The sequence below is a fragment of the Sorex araneus genome, chromosome 4 (assembly GCF_027595985.1).
Source record: "Sorex araneus isolate mSorAra2 chromosome 4, mSorAra2.pri, whole genome shotgun sequence".
Classification (NCBI taxonomy): Eukaryota; Metazoa; Chordata; class Mammalia; order Eulipotyphla; family Soricidae; genus Sorex; species Sorex araneus.
The window spans coordinates 109,722,094-109,741,339 of NC_073305.1; the positions used below are offsets into that span (position 1 = coordinate 109,722,094).

Sequence of the window (19,246 nt, forward strand, 5' to 3'; positions counted from 1 at the left end):
AATGTGAAGGACTTATTCTCACATACTAAAATCTCTAAAAAAATCAAGTATTTATAAGTAATGACACGAAATTGCTTAAATGTTCAAAAAATGTTTGACACAAAAATATTATAGTGAGTTTTACCATAAGGAATTTTGTTTTTGTTTTGGGACCACATTAGCTGTGCTCAGATATTACTCCTGGCTCTTCTTTGGGGATCACTCCTAGCAGGACCTGGGCGACCATATGGAGATCGAACCTGGATCGACAGCTTGCATGGCTGCTGTACTATTTTTCAGTCCCCATACAGGATAATTTAGACACCATTACTTAGCAATATAATGGACTTTTAAATGTTAATCTTAAAACATCTGAAACTGTCACTGTCATCACTGTTATCCGTTGTTTGTCTATTTATTTGAGCAGGCACCAGTAACATTTCTATTATACTCAGCCCTGAGGTTTTAGCAGCCTCTCCTTGCTTGCCTTTCCCAGTGACTGGAGGCTCTTTCAGGGTCAGGGGAATGAGACCTATCATTACTGTTTTTGGTATATCGAATACGTCACGGGTAGCTTGCCAGGCTCTACTATGTGGGCGGAATACTGTCGATAGCTTGCCAGGCTCTCTGAGAGGTATGTATATATCTGTTACTGTATTTTGGATATGAATATGCCACAGGGAGCTTGCCAGGCTCTCACAAGTGGGCAATAGACTCTCAGTAGCTTGTCAGGTATAGTACTATATACTACAAATAATCTAAAGCAACTAAAATACACAGAAAGACATTCCCAGGTGTATACAAATGTATTTCTGTGTGTGTTTGGGGGGAGCTGGCATGGGGGGGAGGTCAGTGCTCAAGGCTTACTCCTGGATCCACGTTCAGGGGTCACATCTGGTAATGCTAGGCATCCAACTGGGGACTGGCCTGTGCCAAGACAACAACTTATTATTAATTTAAAACACCTGAAAATAACTTAATATTATAATTTTAAGATACTCACGGTTTTCAGTTAATGCTACTTCACAAATTTCTTTTAATCGAGTTATGAGAAGCTGATCAGCAACCACAAGAACCCTACATATAAAATCCACATTTTGAGATTCTAAAACAAAAAACAAAGCATTAATCTTTATTGACAGCGTTACGCATAACAAAGTTCAAGTACCTAGGACACCATGAATTACTGTATAACTGCCTAACTATTGCAATGGCAACTATGATTAATAAATTTATTTCTGTATTTTATTTATAAAGGGGGGGGAGGCACACCTGGTGGTCCTCGGGGCTTATTTCTGGCTCTGTACTTAAAGATCACTCATGTATCTGTGCTTGTCCCTGGCTGTGTTCAGGGGACTACATGCAGTACTGGAGGTAGAACCTGGGTCACCCAGGTGCAAGACAATGAACCTTACCTGCTATACATCTCTCTGGCCCCTTATTTCTACCTTATAAATAGAAAACTTTAAAGAAACACATCTAAATATCCTGGCCTACCCTAAAACCACAAATTGGGCAATATAAATTGACCTTTTACTCCAGAGCGCTGCCAAATTACATGATTTCTTAAAATTCCCCTCATTATTTGACAAATGCTTCTCAAACTAAAAATGGGAAAAAAAGTAAAACCTCAGAATAAAACTTAGTATACACATGTATGTTAAATACATGTAACACATCGATGTTAAGAGGGTAGGAAGGAAAGGTAAAATACTTCTCTTTGCCTTATTTAGAATAAAACTGATCACTTCAGAGTACTTTTTAAAATCGAAGTTCCTACTTTAAAATAACCTTCAGCTGAATAGACACTTTAGCAAGCAAGACAGCAAGACACAGAGATGGCCAAAAGACACATGAAAAAAATATTCTCAACAGCAAGGCTTTGTAAAGAGATATACAGGTGTTAAGGCCTTGCATGTGGCCAACTTGGGTTTGATCCCCAGCACCACATATAGGTTCCCTGAGCACCACTGAAGTGATCCCTGAGTAGCACAGAACCTAGATTAAGCCCTGTGCACTGCCTGATGTGTACCCAAAATGAGTAATAACAAAATACTCATCATTATTGATGGTCAGGGAAAGGCAAAACCATAATACAATGAGCTAACATCTCACACCTCTGAGAATAGATTAAATTCAAAAAGGTCAGAAACAAAAAGTGTTAGGAGTGTAAGATTTAAAAAAAAGAGAACCTCATTGGTAAGAATGTAATCTGGTTTTTCATAAAATCAGTATGGAGACTTCCAAATATTTTTTTATACAAATAAAATGTTCTCTAATTAATACCTTTTATCACCACAGCTTCATCTGTATAGAGGTAGTCCAAAACAACTTTCAGAATATCAGAATGTATTGGCATTTCCAGAGCTGCACAACTGGAAGCCTAAATCAAAAAAGTAAAATTATTTATTATAAACAAACAAACTCTATTATATTCTGATTTGGTTACTGAAATAAAAAAATTATCAGGAATTGTATCAAATTTTAAAAAAAATTTTAACACAAAATGCAAAGCATTAAAATGAGATGTATTTATCTTTAAAATACCTTATATGTAATATTAATATAAAAAGATTAAGAAAAATTAAGAAAAAAACACACTAGCATTCTAAACACATGACCAAACAATAATGGGGAAATTCTGATTTAAATGATTTTTTTTAATAACAACTTTATTTCTAAATATTGCTATTTTCAACATGATGGTGTTTAATACAATACACATATTCAATAATGTTATGTTTGAAGCCTGGACTCAATTCTCAGAAACACACACACACACACACACACACACACACACACACAATTAGATACAAGTGAAAACCTGAGTTAAGAGTATCAGGTTTCCAATTTTCTTTCCAAATTTCCTCAATAGTATACTTTTTGCAAATATATAAAAAAATTACCAGCTTGTATGGTTCCTATCTTAAATCTTACCTCAATCCAAGAGCTACTCAGCATACTATGAAAATATTCTGAAAGAAAAAAAGTACAGTTCAATAACAGTAATACAATATGATACTAAATAAGCAACTAACATAAAGCATACCTACCAAGTCTAGCACAAAGAACACATTTATGACAAGGAAATTCCTTTCCATCCACTGATTTCATGGTCACATCACATAGAAATGAACTGGGGGAAAAAAAGTACAACTGAAGCAATTGTGATTACTTTACCTTAGTTATCAACTAAGAAAAATAATAATCGGATTTTTGTTTAAACTCGATTTGTCTTAATTAAAGGAGAAAGTAAAGAACTAAAAGATATAAAATAACTAAATAAATCACTTATTCTGTGCTATATACTGCCAATTTCCCTCGTTTTGAAGTTTATCACATAAAGTACAAATACTAAAAAATATAAACTTCTAATAATATACTAAGAATAGAATTTAAGGGCTGGAGTGATAGCACAGCTGGTAGGGTGTCTGCCTTGCATAAAGCAGACCCGGGTTCGATTCCCAGCATCCCATATGGTCCCCTGAGCACCGCCAAGAGTAATTCCTGAGTGCAGAGCCAGGAGTAATCCCCATGCATAGCCAGGTATGACACAAAAAGCAAAAAAAAAAAAAAGAAAAGAAAAAAGAAAAAAAGAGTTTAATTATAGCAAAAAGTTATAGTTATATATATAGAGAGAGGCAGGCATACTATGTTTACTATGTTTTGTAGTGGGATACCATCTTATTACAGTAAGACACAAGATTCAGGCAAGAAAAGAACTAAAATTTAAAACTCCTTTAATAAAAAGTTTGCTGCAGGTTTACTTTAGGTTGACCTTGTGAGCACGCACTATTTTTGGACTCTCAGAGAGCGCAGCAAGCTAGGGAGAGTATCCCGCCTGGCAAGCTGCCCGTGGCATATTCGATATGCCAAAAACAGTAACAAGTGTCACAATGGAGACGTTACTGATGCCTGCTCAAGCAAATCAATGAATAACAAGACAACAGTGTTATAGTGTTTAATAAAAAGTAACCAGGTAAACTACAGTATCAATAAGCAGTTATCATTTTATCCATTATATTTTACAGTTTTTAAACATTTCAAAAAGTTAAGACTAGAAAAGGTTGAGAGGGTATCTATCTAAACTGTCTATGTATCTGAGAAAGAACTGTCTCCACATTTAGCTGCCAATATCTAGGGATGAAAATTTTATCATTTCCTAACTTACCATTTTTTCTGATTTAGCTTTGGTTTACTACCCGGTTTCTTGGCAACAACAATAATTTTTTCATTTTCAAATTTGACTCCATCTAACCTATCAAAATATGCAAAAAACTGGTTAGATACTTTTTCCAATAAAACAAGCAAACAAGAATTCAACTTACATCTGAATATGACTATAATTTTTATTATATGGAAAAGTATCTCAGTGAATACTCATTTCATGATAAAGAAATACACATTGTCCACCAATTTTACATAAAATTTGAACTGTATTAAATATGCATATGTGTACATATAAATATATACAAAAATCAAGTCAAAGCCATGGCACAAAGTCCCAAACTGTTTTTAAAAAGAAAACAGGATATACACTCCTTGTTTCACTACCTAACTATAATTATACTGCTATAAACAATATACTTTAAAAAATAATACCCAAAAATTAGGAGAAATACCGTTAAGTACTTCATATATGCTTACGACAAAACTATAACAAAAGTGAAGTTAACATTATTCCTATTTTATACAGTTGAATACTAAGAAATTTGTCCCAGCTAATAAAAGTAGTGCTAATGAACAGTCATGCACAGGTTTTTAAAAATTCAAAAAAAGACAGTATTCTTAATAGCCCACAAACTGCCCTCACTCCAGATACCTGCTACAGATCCATACTAGAGTCCAAACCCACTTAGCAGTCTTCCCTCCCATTAAGATTTTAATCCAAGAAGTCCCAAAAGAGACAGCAAAACATGAAGGAAATATATCCATGTACTTCCTACCACAAAAGGAAGGGAGAGAGAGAAGGAAAGAAGTAGGAGAGAGGCATGCATTAATCAATAAAATAGGTTTTAAAAGGTGGACAGAGGTAGGACAAAAAAGTATTAAGGAGCCATACCTACTACTCAAATTATTGAAACCAAATTTCTTTGCAACACTTTGCAACATTCTTATTGGATCCTCTTCCCCAACACTTTTTCCTTTTTTGGAAGATTTGGGCTTGTTTTTCTGCTTTTCACTAGTTGTATGAGCCTGATTACTTTTATAAACTTCAAATGCTGATTTCTGATTATCTTCATGGAAATTAATTTTATTGATTTGAGGGTTTGGAGTACCCTGACAATCTTCTGTTTTTTTGCTTAAGTTTATTCTTGGTTTGAAGCCATGAGTTAAAAAATCACAAGTATCTGTGTATATAAATTGTAAAAGGTACTCAAACAAGTCAGGATGAACCTTCTCTACCACAAAGAGATGACATCCTGCAGAATCTTCATCTTTCTGGTAAACATCTATGAAGTCTAAAGTACTATCTGAAAGAAATAATTTCTGAAAAAAGTCAGAACGCACTGCCAAAATAAATTTATGTGCAGGGAAGATTCTATTACCAACTTGAAATGTCACATCATGAATATTGTCCATTTCATCTGTTTCCCTCAACAATTTACCAAATTCTTCAAAGAAAGATGATGAGGACACAGCCGGAATTTCATAAAGGCTAAAATTGAAACAAAAATAACTTTTACTTTCAAGTAAATTTTTTAAAGCATCCCATGCATAATCTTTCAAAACAGAATTTTCTTTTATTTTTCAAAGGTGTAAGTTTTATACTTAGTACTTCATATAAGAATATTTCATTCTTGGGGCTGGAGAGATAGCACAGCAGGTAGGGCGTTTGCCTTGCACTCGGCCGACCCGGGTTCAAATCCCAGCATCTCATATGGTCCCCTGAGCAGGGCCAGGGGTGATTCCTGAGTGCAGAGCCAGGAGTAACCCCTGTGCATCGCCAGGTGTGACTCAAAAAGCAAAAAAAAAAAAAAAGAATATTTCATTCTTAAAGATGGTATCACCCTTTGTCTCTGTTCCTTTTACTTTGATTCTCATTGAAAATTTTTAAAAAATTCAAAAAATGTATTTCCCAACCTCTTTCTTTTACATCTTATACAAATGAAGAAAACAAAATTACTATAGGTCTCACAACCAGGAAAACCTGCAAAACTCAAGAAAATAAAGATAAATGTACACACATTTAATCAGTCTGTATTCTAGTTCTTTGAGTACTAAAGAAATAACAAACATAAATACATATACTAAGGAAATGTAACAAATTAATAAATAACACCTTCTCAGCCTTTTTTATCTTCCAAATTAGGAAGTCAAAGCTCCTGGTTTGCTTGGGAGTAAGGTACTTCACAGGAGACAAACTTTTATTGTTAAGAATGTGACAAACCAGAAAGACAGGATGGATGGTCACCTTACTTGGAGAGCTCTTCCTTGTTTAACAGTACCCTTAATGTTTTATCTTAACTTGTCATCTCTCTAATGTGAATCAGCAAATGCAGGGAGGTTTATACTGCCCTAAAGATGACTCTATAGTACTTACCTCTTCTGTCATTTGCTGTTTTATTCACAAGACATAAAAACTTTGCCAACTGCATAAGAGTTTTTCAGAATGTGGGAACTCAGTATACATTATAAAATATTATATACATCATAAAATGATACAGATAGGAATTATGTGTATTATCAATATTGTCAACAAGTATCAGTTTCCAAAATAAATGAAATTCATCTTTTACACCTTTGAGTTACATTGGTAACATGAATATATATCCAGTCTACAAGATTTGGTAAAAGGTCTCTGATCAAATTTGGTCTACAAGTTACTGAAAACAAAAAGATAATGCAGTTATTGTTTTTCCTAAAAATGAAGTTGAATATAGAAGAGTATACCTTGCTTTAGGATCTGATTGCAGGAGTGCAAAGTTGCATCCACTTGGATCTGTGCTGACACTTACAGCTCTATGGGCAAAAGTAAGTTTCTCAAGCCGAATTCTTTCATAGACACTATTTATGTCAGAAATACAAGACACATCTGAGGAGGAATTATGAAGGTTTGATAAGATCTCTGCTAAAAGAAAAAAAAATTTCCATTAATCAAGTCTATCAAATTGTTAAATGACTTAGGAATAACTGGAATATGTACAACTGGTAGAACTATGAAAGTATTTTTCTATGCATTTAATCCTTTAAAAAATGTATTCTCTAACATACCTTAGAATCTATAGATTGATTTTATTACAAAGGATACTTTAATAGGCTAAATTCTCAATTACAATGATTTTATCACATTCCAATAAATACATTTTTCACATTGTAATTATTATCTTTCTAAACACAAAAAACAAAACCTAATGCTATGCCAGCTTTTAAAATTCTTCACCCTCTCATTAAAAATGTATAACTTAGTGTTTTCACAATCTTATTTGTTCTCTCCCTTCCTCTACAGAGTTTCTCCCATTGTTTCAGCAGGTACTGGATCAATCTATACAATTTTCATAAATCTATTCCTGGTGTTATAGTAGTAAACATTTTAGCTATTAAAACAAACTTCATTCTTCATAAAATAGTTAAGCAAAAAAGATTCTTAGTATCTGTCCTAAAGAGCACAATGAGCAGACTTATGCTTACATAATCATTATCAAGGCTATTAAAGAAAAGTATAAAGATCCTTTGAGAAATCACTTTAGAAGTAAAAAAAAAAACTGATGTAGCTGAAGATTAAAACAATGCTGGGAAGATAAATTTTTTCAGAAATATTTGACATAGCTAAAACATTAAGCCTGTCTTCTCCCTTGAATGTGTATCTTGTTTGCTTGCTTTGTCTCTTTAACAAGCTTCAACCACTCTGAAGAGGGTCATGTTTTCTTTTGAACACGTATTGCCTCTCTTTCTCTCCCCTCATATCTATGCCATAAAGAGGCAAATAAATTCTACTTTTTCAGGGGAAAAAAACAAGACTACTAATTCTGGACGACATTAAAAATGAGCAAATCTGCAGACCAGAATCATAGTGCAACAGGTTGAACACTCACTCTGCATGCAGCTAATACAGGTTTGACTGCCAGTACCCTATATATAGTCCTCCATGCAGAGTCAGGAGTAAGCCCTGAGCACTGCTCGGTATGTCCCTCCCCCTGGCAAAAAGAGCAAAGTTTTAATAACCAATACATGTAATACAAAAGTTAACAGGCAATACCAGTAATCCACAAATTTATAGATGTACAAACAGGTAATAAAATATATAATGAGTATACCCTCTATTTTCAATGTTACATCTTAATTAAAACTATATTGTTTTTGGTTATTGGATCACTCCCACTAATGCTCAGGAGATACTCCTGGCTCTGCACTCAGGAATTACTCCTGGCAGGGCTCTGGGGACCACAAGGAATGCTGGGGATTGAACCACAGTCAGCCATGTGCAAGGCAAGTGACCTACCTGCTGTACTATCACTTTGGCACAAATTTGTTCTTTATATTACCAACCAAATAAAGCTTATCTTTAATAATTCTGCCACTGTTTAATCAATTTATTAATGCACTGAAAAACACTCCATAGACATAAAAACCTTACTCTTTGTGTGAGATTTTCTTATATGTCATAAGATGTATTTCTTTAAAAGTTGTTTGTTTGTGGTTTGGGGATGACACCTAACAGTGCTCAGGACTTACTCCTGGCTCTGCACTCATGAATTGCTTCTGGTGATGTTCAGGAGACCAAAGAGATGTCAGGTATCAAACCCAGGTCAGCCACGTGCAAGGCAAACAACATACTGTTACTCGGGCCCCCAAATTTTAATCTTAATATTAAAGAATACAGGTCAATAGTAAAGCTCATACCTTGTTATATTCAAAGCACTGGACTGGATCCAGGCACCAAAACAAAGCAAAATATATAATTATATATGTAAGAATAAAAAATATATATCCATATATATGGATATGAATAAGTATACTAGCACTGTAGCACTGTCATCCTGTTGTTCATCGGTTTGCTCAAGTGGGCACCAGTTATGTCTCCATTGTGAGACTTGTTGTTACTGGTTTTAGCATATCGAATACACCACGGGTAGCTTGCCAGGCTCTCCATGTGGGTGGGATACTCTCCCTAACTTGCTGGGCACTCCGAGAGGAACATAGGAATCGAACCCGGGGTGGCCGCATGCAAGATTTTAGCTATTAAAATAAACTTCATTCTTCACAAAATAGCTAAGCAAAAAAGATTCTGAGTAAGACATATATACTTCTTTCAAACTTTTGTACATACAAGATCCAAGAATCTGATTCTCATTGAATAAAGAAAATTTATATTGTAGCTCAGTGTTTTTCTCCCATCCTAAGTATATTATATACATCTACTTATATACTACACACACACACACACACACACACACACACACACACACACCATGATCAACTCAAATCTCAATTTGAGATAGATTAAAGAAAGCCATATAGGAATCTTGGAAGTTCTAAAATTCATTTTATATTATAGGGGCCACACCCAGTGGGGCTACGGAGAGGGATAGAACCACTCCCATGCTTGCTGGAATTACCAGAACTACAGTACCCAGTAGTGTTGGAAGGGGCCATGAGGCATGCAAAACCAGGGATCAAATTCAAAACCTTCCACATGCTAGGAAAGTGCTCTACCACTTGAGCTATCTCCTCACTTTTTGGATAGTTCCTTATTCAAAACTACATACTTTCTTTTGTACTGCAATTACCAGTAGCCCAGTAGCCAACCTCTGTTATTAATATGGATAGGAATGTGACCTCAAGACACACTGAAACAGAAAACAAAAATTAAAAGCAGTGTAAACTTAAATAAACTGGATATTTCCTCGGTTTATGTGCATATGCACAACAAACCAAAATTGAAAGACAATACAGGATAAAACTTTGTCAATAAAACCTAATAATAAATGCTTGTGAATATGACCAAGTGAATCTATTTTTTTCCCCACTGCAAGGCAGGGTATTGGACCAAAGTATGCAAGGTTTATGTTTTACCTTGTAACCAAAAATATGCTGGGCCCTGTATTTTTGAAATGGAAGGTTTCAAATATAAAGTATATGTGAACTGACCTTTCTTTTCGGAGCTCTTTCTTTTTTCTTCAAACCATTTCCCTCTAAATCCTTCTCCATCCTGTGTGACAAAGAAAGCTTCATTTCTATTTAAAGCAATATCAGAAATGAACACTTGGCGTGGATAGGCCCAGCGACACTGCTTCAGAGAACTGTTGACTGATCTCCAACAAAATACCTAAAATAAAACCAACCAAAAATTGAAACAAGAAATTTAAGAGATGTCTTTAAAATAAAAGCTCTCATTTTCATTCTTCTTGAAGTTAAAAAAAAAAAAAAAAAAAGAATTGGCCAGAGCCAATTTAGGAAAGAAATGGCAGTTCAGGTGCTAAGCTTCCTCATTCAGTTATATCCAGAGTATTAATCTTACCTGTATCATATACTAGCACTTCAAGTAAAATTTCATTTGAAAAATTAACATACTATTAGAAGTTTAATTTTCTCATGATTAAGATACCTAGCATACAAAATAATTTCTACATCGGAGAGTCAACAGCTTTATCTGAGTCAATTAAAAGTTTTATACTCAAAAGACAATGTCTCTGTGATTAATTCCTTCACAGTACCTATACTGTTGATTTCTACATACACACACACACACACACACACACACACACACACACACACACACACACACACACACACACACACACACACACACACACACACAGGAGGCAATAAAGAAGGCCAAGGGATTCCAGCAATCCTCATGCTGGTGATAGTCAGCGAACACCAGACACCAGAGCCACACCTGGAAGTGATTGCCCATGTGCCAGAGATCAAACAAGTCATATCTCTGAACACTATATTTTTATCTTTTTTCTTTTTTTGCTTTTTGGGTCACACTCGGCGATGCTCAGGGGTTACTCCTGGCTTGCACTCAGGAATTACTCCTGGCAGTGCTCAGGGGACCCTATGGGATGCTGGGGATAAAACCAGGGTCGGCCGTGTGCAAGGCAAACGCCCTCCCCGCTGTGCTATCGCTCCAGCCCACACTATATTTTTAAGTTAACAATTTTAGCTTCCGAGATCAGACAAGATTGGGTGCATTCAGGGAATTCTATTAGAGAAATGTACTATTAGTACAAGGAAGTAAAGATACTTGTCTATTAACTGAAGAGATAAAATTCTTTATTTTAAAACTACGTGACATAAAATTGTCATCTGTGTGTAAACTTATACAAAACTGGAAGAAAATTTTCTAATTATGCATAAGTTTTATTTTTTTAAAGAGAAGTTACATAACACATCTACTATCTGTGTAGTATGATATTATCATTAAGTAGTCCATCAAAATCCCTTATTTCCATTTAAGTATAGGAACACTAAGGTTTGAAGAACTATCTGGGAGCCACTGAACTCTCATCTATCACTAATATTTTGTTTGAGTTATATATTTGACTAGTATACTTTCAAAATAGTCTCACAAAACAATACTGTGCAACATTAGTTATATGTCACCATAATTTCTTTGAAACACCAGCTTCATACTAATTCTCATTAATGTCAAAAACAAGTAGGGAAATATGACTATCACAGAAATATTTGTACATTATTAGGTCCCCTGCAGCTATCCATTGATTTATTTGGTTCCCAGATTATTATACTTTGAAATAAATCTACTTACTCTTCCTGCTCCATCCATTGCAAGAATGCAAATTTTTTGACCCCCATTTTCTTTCAAATGTTCAGGATCAACCTTGTATTCCATTCGTCCCCCTGAGACAAGAACCTTTTTCATGTTTAGTTGTCTGAAGTTAAAAAATAAACAAAAAAATGCATCAGTAAGTTTTATAAACTGGCTAGCTTTTAAAAGTTATTGTGAAATGAAGTAAGATGATTTTACCCTTGGAATCTCCTCTTTCCATAAGTTTACTCTATACAAGTGGAAGTTTCCTTCTTTAAACAAATCCTACTAAACCATCAAGCCACAAAGATATATTAAATACTTAATGCCAAGTTGCTAATGCCCACATTACCTTTAGTTTTATAGTAGTAACTATACCTGTATTAGACTAAAAATTCCAAGGTGTATTTATATTTTAACAGAAAATTAAAAATGTACACCTCAAAACAGAAATACTTAGCTTCAAATACAGGCAACTAAATAGATACAGCTACCCTGAAAATCATTCTTATTGCAAATTTAGTATCTTATCCATTAGTCACACATTTCATTATAAATTACCCATCATGTCAGTTAAGTAGTATGTAAAACTTTTCTCCAATAATTTTGGGCTGGAGTGATAGCACAGAGGGTAGGGTGTTTGCCTTGCACGTGGCCGACCCGGGTTTGATTCCCAGCATCCCCTATGGTTCCCTGAGCACCGCCAGGAGTAATTCCTGAGTGCAGAACCAGGAGGAACCCCTGAGCATCGCCGGGTATGAGCCAAAAAGCAAAAATAATAATAATAATAATAATAATAATAATAATAATTTTACTGCACTAAATTTCAGATATTGCCTGCATTAAATAACTAATTTTGTTTAAATGTTACTGGTAGCAAAAAAGTTCTCTTACTGAAAACTTAGTTAATGTAGCTTTTATCTGTATACTTAGTGTTATCAAGGCAATTTTTATAAATGTCAAATAAAAACAAAAAATTATTATATCTTGTGTAAAAAGAACACTGGTCAATTCCATATAACATCTTTGCTCAAATTTTCACATTTCTGTAACTGACACATGGCTTTCTGTAACTGACAATTTTCCAGTTGTTTTAATTTAGAAATTATAACAAATTTAGAGTACACACTTTCTATTCACAGAAGGTATCTGCATATAAAATTATATTCATTTACATTAATAAAAATAAATTTTGCTACATTTTAATTTCAACTTAAAACCTTGACTTAAAATTACATCCCTTCTTTGAAAGTTAGATATCCAATTTCTAAAATTCCTACATACAACTGCTTCCACTAATTAAGTTATACTTATGCAGATTTATCAGTTTGCATATATTAGTATACTTATAAAAAAATATTAAGCCAATGAAAGAGTCTGAAAACAATGCTTCCTATAAACTGTGACAACAAATGAGCAAAAACATTGCTGTCAAATCAATTATGGATTAAGCAAATGTAAAAGATGGATAGCATATGAAAAAGATAGTACTCTGTACTTCAGAATTTTTTTAAGCACTTGTTCTTTATATTGTCAAAATGAAATCAGAGATGAAGCATTGTAAAATATAACTTATTCAAAAAGAGAAAATTCCAGTTAATCTATAGATACTTAAATCTTAAGTTTAATGGTTCTTTTTAGCTTCAACTTATTGGCTCTAAATCTTAGCTCTATCTGACTTTTATTAACAGATTGCTAGTTTTCTTATATCTTCTATAACATGTCTAAACATAAAAGGCCATACAAATAAAATTTATAATATATATATAAATTAGGTACAAACACTTGAACATACCTATTATGTAAGGTTAACTATTTGTTAAAAGAAGCACATAATATATAGCTAGACATAAACTAAGGAACCAAAAATTATAATTGACCTATGCATAAAAATTAAAATATTAAATATAACCTAGGAATATTACATTAAAATTGTTTTTACCTATATCTGGATTCAAGCCTAAAGACTAATATATATAAGGCAAAAATTCCTGTCTATTCAATGTTTCCCTTTCCTGACTTCAAGGCATAGCATAAAGCTGCTTCCCAGGTATTTACTAGAACAGTTAAGCTATTAATAATGTTTTGTTTCTTTCTCAGAAATACACATACTTAGAAGCCAGTTTCTTGCACTGATAGTCTGCAAGTAAGTAAATATCTCCCTTCGTGGTAACACAGACAGTGGCCCCATCACTTGCAGCAACCAAAGACAGAGCAATGTCCTTATGATGAAGGGCAGAAACCTGACGAGGAGCAGTTACACATTTTTCTCCATTTGGATCTAGTAAATAACCTTAAAAAAAAAAAATAAATAAATCACACACAGAGGAAAACATCTAAGAATCTCCACTTACTTTTTAAGATATTCTCCAAGATTTATTTGGGGAGGAAGGTTCCCTTTTCCATTCTCTCTCTGGGATATTTCACTCTGAACCTCTCTTTGCTTTCTCTTCAAAATTACAGAAATTTTACATTTTTTAAAAAAGTTCCCTTAACCATACTTTCTTCCAATCCATTTGCAATCAAGTGTTTTGACAATAGTTCTGCAAATAGCCACTGATCTTTGAAAAATATTTGTCATGTACTCTATTTAACACTGGTAAACAAAATATTCCTTACCTCCAATATACTTCTAGCCTGGTGGATAACATTGGGTTGTTCTTGCTCCTCCCACAAGAAGCTTAGGTTTATTGAGTTACTCCCACAACGATGCCCCTGAGGCACACCCAATTCCATCAAGCACTAATAATCCTATATTGTTTTTCTCTTTCCTTTGTGTCATTTGTATTATTTAGCAATTTGTATACACAAAGGAAGACAGTTGATGCTATACTTTTGTAACATGAGAGTTAATTGACTCCAAATAACATTTACTCCTCGGCATCCATCATATTTACTTAACTTAAACCTTAGTTAATTTTACGTCCTAATATTCCCAAAATGAGGGTCCCGAAAAAGGGACTGGATGGATCCAGGGCAAGCTGTATGCTACCCTGGCATTGGAAGGAGACAAACTAAGGAGACCATAAGTATAATAGGAGCAACATCATGGAACAAACTCTGTCATGGCCCAGAAAGAAGTAACTGAGTAAGGACCCTGCTGGGGTTAAGAAAGACTAACCTGGCCTGAGAACTATATAATCTTGGATATATAGCGAGATGTCCCTAGAAAGAGCCAACCTTTATTTATTTATTTTTTTTTTTGCTTTTTGGGTCACACCCAGCAATGCACAGGGGTCACTCCTGGCTCATGCACTCAGGAATCACCCCTGGCGGTGCTCAGGGGACCATATGGGATGCTGGGATTTGAACCCGGGTCGGCCGCGTGCAAGGCAAACGCCCTACCCGCTGTGCTATCACTCCAGCCCCAAGAGCCAACCTTTAAGCTTAATATATCTGTGTTCATACAAAATGACTAGAAATATTGTAAAAAATAAATCTCTTATTATAAGTTAGTTATTTAACTACTTAACCAATGGTGTGTTTGTTTAAATTTAATTTAATGTAAATGTTTAATTTAATTTAAATGTTAAATATTTACTAGCTGAGGAAAGGAGAAAGCAATACACCCTAGATGGAATCCCACCCTCTACTAATCTTCAGTGCTGAACCCTCAGATGAGATCTTGTCCTTCAGTTAATCTCCTAGAACTTCCCCTGAAAGAGTGATTTTACCTGTTCATTGTTACCACAATGTTCAACCCCACCTATGTATAGCCCACCCTTGATGATTTCTATAAACCTATACTGTAAGGTGGAGGACTAGGATGATTGGGACTATGACCAAACTACAATCAAACTACAATTACGACTGTGCTGTAAGGGAGAGATAGGGCTATGTTGGGGAGGAGAAATAAACTGTTTACCAACCAGCCTGGGGTCCTGTTTCTCCATTCCCCGTACCCCCAGTCCTTCATCTGTCTGTTGCCATGGGCCAGCCAGGCAAACGGTTCCTGGCCACCAAATACTCTCGCCCCACACACCCCCATGCATTTTTGAAATGCACACTAACCTGATCAAAGATAGAGACATTTATAGCCCAGACGTCATTAAAGATTTCTTACCTAGTTGCCCACCATTTAGTCCCATAGTGTAAACAGCTTCTCTAGTCCATAGCACTGTATGAAATCTACCTGCTGCTACTCCGACGATTGTCTTTCCTTTCAGATATTTTGCCTGCATCTATTAAAAAAAAAAAGACTACGGTATATAATAGTCTATAAAATAGTACAATTCTGCAAACATGCAGTAGAACAGACTGGCAAATATATAGCATACTTGCTGAAACTGTACCTTCAAGTATAATGGTAGCATCACTAACAGATCTCTAAAGTCAGAAAAAGAAAACAGCATGTAGGGTATTTGCCTTACACTTGGTGGGCACAGATTTGATCCCTGACACCATTTATGGTCCCTGAGCACAGCCAGGAAAAATTCTTGAGCAGAACCAGGATTAAGCTCTGAGCACTGCTAGGTGTGGTCACCAAACCAAAAATAAATATAAAGGGCATAAATTTTGGGCTGAATAGTACACCAGGTAGGGTGCTTACCTTGTATATACCAGACCTGGGATAGATCCCTGGCATAAGATCCCCTATGCCCCATCAGCAATGATCCCTGAGCAGAGTCAAGAGTAGGACAAAAGCACTGTCAAAAATAGTCACCCCCCAAAAAAAAAATTTAAAAAAAAAAACCTGATATCAGCATTAACTCTGAATATCCAACTCTTCTCAGAATGTAATGTTTTAGAACCTGAATAATAATACAGTGTGTAGGGGACTGGCCTTGCAGGTTCAATCCCCAGCACCCCATTTAGTTCCTGGAGTACCAGGAGTGAAACCTGAGTGCAAAGAGAGGAGTAAGTTCTGAGCACTGATAGTTTGGCAAACAAACAAACAAACCCAAAACAAAACACCCCCCTCACCAATAAAACCTCAAAACCCCAAACCCATAAAGAACAGGACACTTTGATACAACCACTTTCAGTTTTAACATTAAACACCAACATGATACAAATATCAAATCACTGAAGTTGTGTTAACATGTAACAAGCAGTCATTCACATTTTTATTAGAAAACAGAATGCTTTTAAATGTAAAAGCAAGGGACTGAATTTGACAAAATCTTAGCAGTTAACATTTTGGAAGAAAAGTTTCTTTGTCATTCATAAATGATTGTTTTGTGCACTGAAAAAGCTTTAATTCAAATCACCAGATGTCTGTGTCATCATTTCCATCCATACCCACAGTCAATACAACTAAAATTCTCTATACATTGCCAAAGTGCCCAAGGTAAAAGGCTGGGAACTATCCCCACATGCTAAGGCATATTCGTTGACCCACAGAATAGAGCTGAGAATGAAGACAGGACTAAAATTTACCATTCCTAAAGATGCCCATGAAAATGATTCTCTATCCACAACTGACTAGACAGAATGGAACTGCTAAAATATTAGAGACTATTTCTGATTACTGTGAGGTAATTCCAATTGGTTCATTAACTATCCAAAATTAAAGTGTTGAGTTTAAATTCTTATTAATCAAAAAAGGTATACCACCAGTGATTTATTTTTTGAAGTAAAATAGTGTTTTTTAGAAATACTACAGTGAGAAGGGAGGGTACACATTTCTAGGTTGACATACAGGAGATGTGCCTATCAACAATAATTTAAGTAAGGTGAATTAAATCAGTGAGTAAATTTAATGTCTGGAAATACAACATTTATGTGCTGAAAACACATTTGTTATGAATAATCATGTTAGGAACATATTCACTTAGAGCATTAGTCCCAGTTCTTTGCATGTTATCCACAAAGTTGAGGAAAGCGTAAGTTCTGGTTGTGGTAAAATGGAAGAGAGAGTAATGAAGAATGGCTTTGGAATCTATACCTCTCACATTAACATTCCAGGGATGATTTCTGTGCAGGATCAGATTTATCATAAAGCTAAATAAGCTTAGGCTTCTGGGTACCTCACTTAAAAGGCCACTTCTTCTTTTATAATCTTTCTTATTTTTGTTTCTTGATGAAGAAATTCAAAAGTACTTGGTTTGAATCCCCTGGACTCTCATGTTTGTAAATATTTAAAGTCGGACTTTAAGACTGTGTCATTTCTCAAGTGAAATATTCTTTTTTTGCTTTTTGGGTCACACCTGGCAATACACAGGGGTTACTCCTGGTTCTGCACTTAGGAATCACCCCTGGTGGTGTTCAGAGGACTATATGGGATGTTGGAAATCGAACCTGGGTTGGCCGCATGCAAGGCAAACACCCTACCCACTTTGCTACTGCTCCAGCCCCTAAAGTGAAATATTTTTTATTCCAAACAAAAGGCATGATAATTGTACCATATTTAGCTACTATTAAAATGATATATAGAGAACTGAATATAAGTAATGTAAGTTGCTCTGTGAGTAACTTCTTTTTGTTCGTATTTGTTTTATATCAAATAGTTACCTTATTGTTTATAAAATAAAAGTTTACCTGTCTGGGTACATTACAACTGGAAGGTGGAGGAATAATTCCTAATTGATGAAAAGTATTTAGACCAAATGTATAAACACATCCGTCTTCAGTTAATACAATAGTATGATCTTTAGCAGCTGCTACTTGGGAACAATTTTGACCACTGAGTCCTTCTACAAGTCGAGGGACCTACAAAATGAAAATCGCTTTAATATATTAAATATTTAAATAGGAAGGCAAATAGACTTTGGTGTTATGTGAAAAATGATAAGACAGACATATCCCTATATCATAGGTAACCTCTACAATTCAACAAGGAATATATGAATGTAACTCAAATCATGCAATTTGCTGCAACCTGGTGGTAACTGGAAGATAGAAAGTTGAGAGAAGCCAGAAGAAAAAAAACAAACACAAGATAATTTCACTTGTATGTGTTATAGAGAACACTGGATACGGAAATGTAATAGTAAAAGAGGGATGCCTAGATCACCCGAACCCAGTGTTTAGAGAAGACAGGCAGAGAAGGAAAGAAGAATCAAGTAGGGAAGAAGAGAATGGGGAAGTAGTGGGTGAACAGGAGTCAGAGCTTCAGTTATATGGGTGATATGGGTAAGTGGCATAGCCATACAACCAATATACAGATTCAACACTGAAAACATGAGACCTAAGCTGCATCCATTGGAATTCTGTAATGCGCCTGTCAAGTTCACACTTGAAGGAGATGGGGTGGGGTTTAGTGGTAGAGATGGAGTATGAGAACACTTGTAGAAGGAAACTGAAATTGGTTGTGGGATCAATGTTAGAATATTATACACCTGAAAGTCAACTATCAATAACTTTGTAAATCAATTATTTAATTAAATAAAAAAGTTTTAAGTTAAAAAATAGAACATGGACGCTAGTTTGTGAGCAAAACAATTATCTCAGTAAAATATTTCAATAAAATTTGATTCAACAAATGATTTTATGGCCTTTATCATACACCAAATTAAATTTTGTGAGGTGTGAATACAGAGAACTTTCCAGCACAGTATTCTTTACTATACTGCAGAAGGAAATAAAAACACAGGAATTGAAGGATAG

General features: G+C 34.9%; 1 protein-coding gene across 5 annotated transcripts in view; it reads right to left on the bottom strand.

The window, feature by feature from the left end:
- IBTK (inhibitor of Bruton tyrosine kinase) overlaps nt 1-19,246 on the bottom strand; it is a 78,426-nt gene that overhangs the window by 39,555 nt on the left and 19,625 nt on the right. For 2 of the 5 annotated variants that reach the window (XM_055136409.1, XM_055136406.1), the window contains exons 6-17: nt 18,179-18,349; nt 15,762-15,879; nt 13,811-13,991; nt 11,699-11,822; nt 10,072-10,249; nt 6,874-7,048; nt 5,042-5,638; nt 4,151-4,237; nt 3,033-3,115; nt 2,917-2,954; nt 2,266-2,362; nt 983-1,084 (exon numbers count right to left, since the gene is read on the bottom strand). In XM_055136409.1, coding sequence (XP_054992384.1) covers nt 983-1,084; nt 2,266-2,362; nt 2,917-2,954; nt 3,033-3,115; nt 4,151-4,237; nt 5,042-5,638; nt 6,874-7,048; nt 10,072-10,249; nt 11,699-11,822; nt 13,811-13,991; nt 15,762-15,879; nt 18,179-18,349 — 1,951 coding nt within the window. Of the gene's footprint in view, nt 1-982; nt 1,085-2,265; nt 2,363-2,916; nt 2,955-3,032; nt 3,116-4,150; nt 4,238-5,041; nt 5,639-6,873; nt 7,052-10,071; nt 10,250-11,698; nt 11,823-13,810; nt 13,992-15,761; nt 15,880-18,178; nt 18,350-19,246 lie in introns of all 5 variants that reach the window. The other 3 variants (XM_055136408.1, XM_055136405.1, XM_055136407.1) reach the window with 2 other exon arrangements.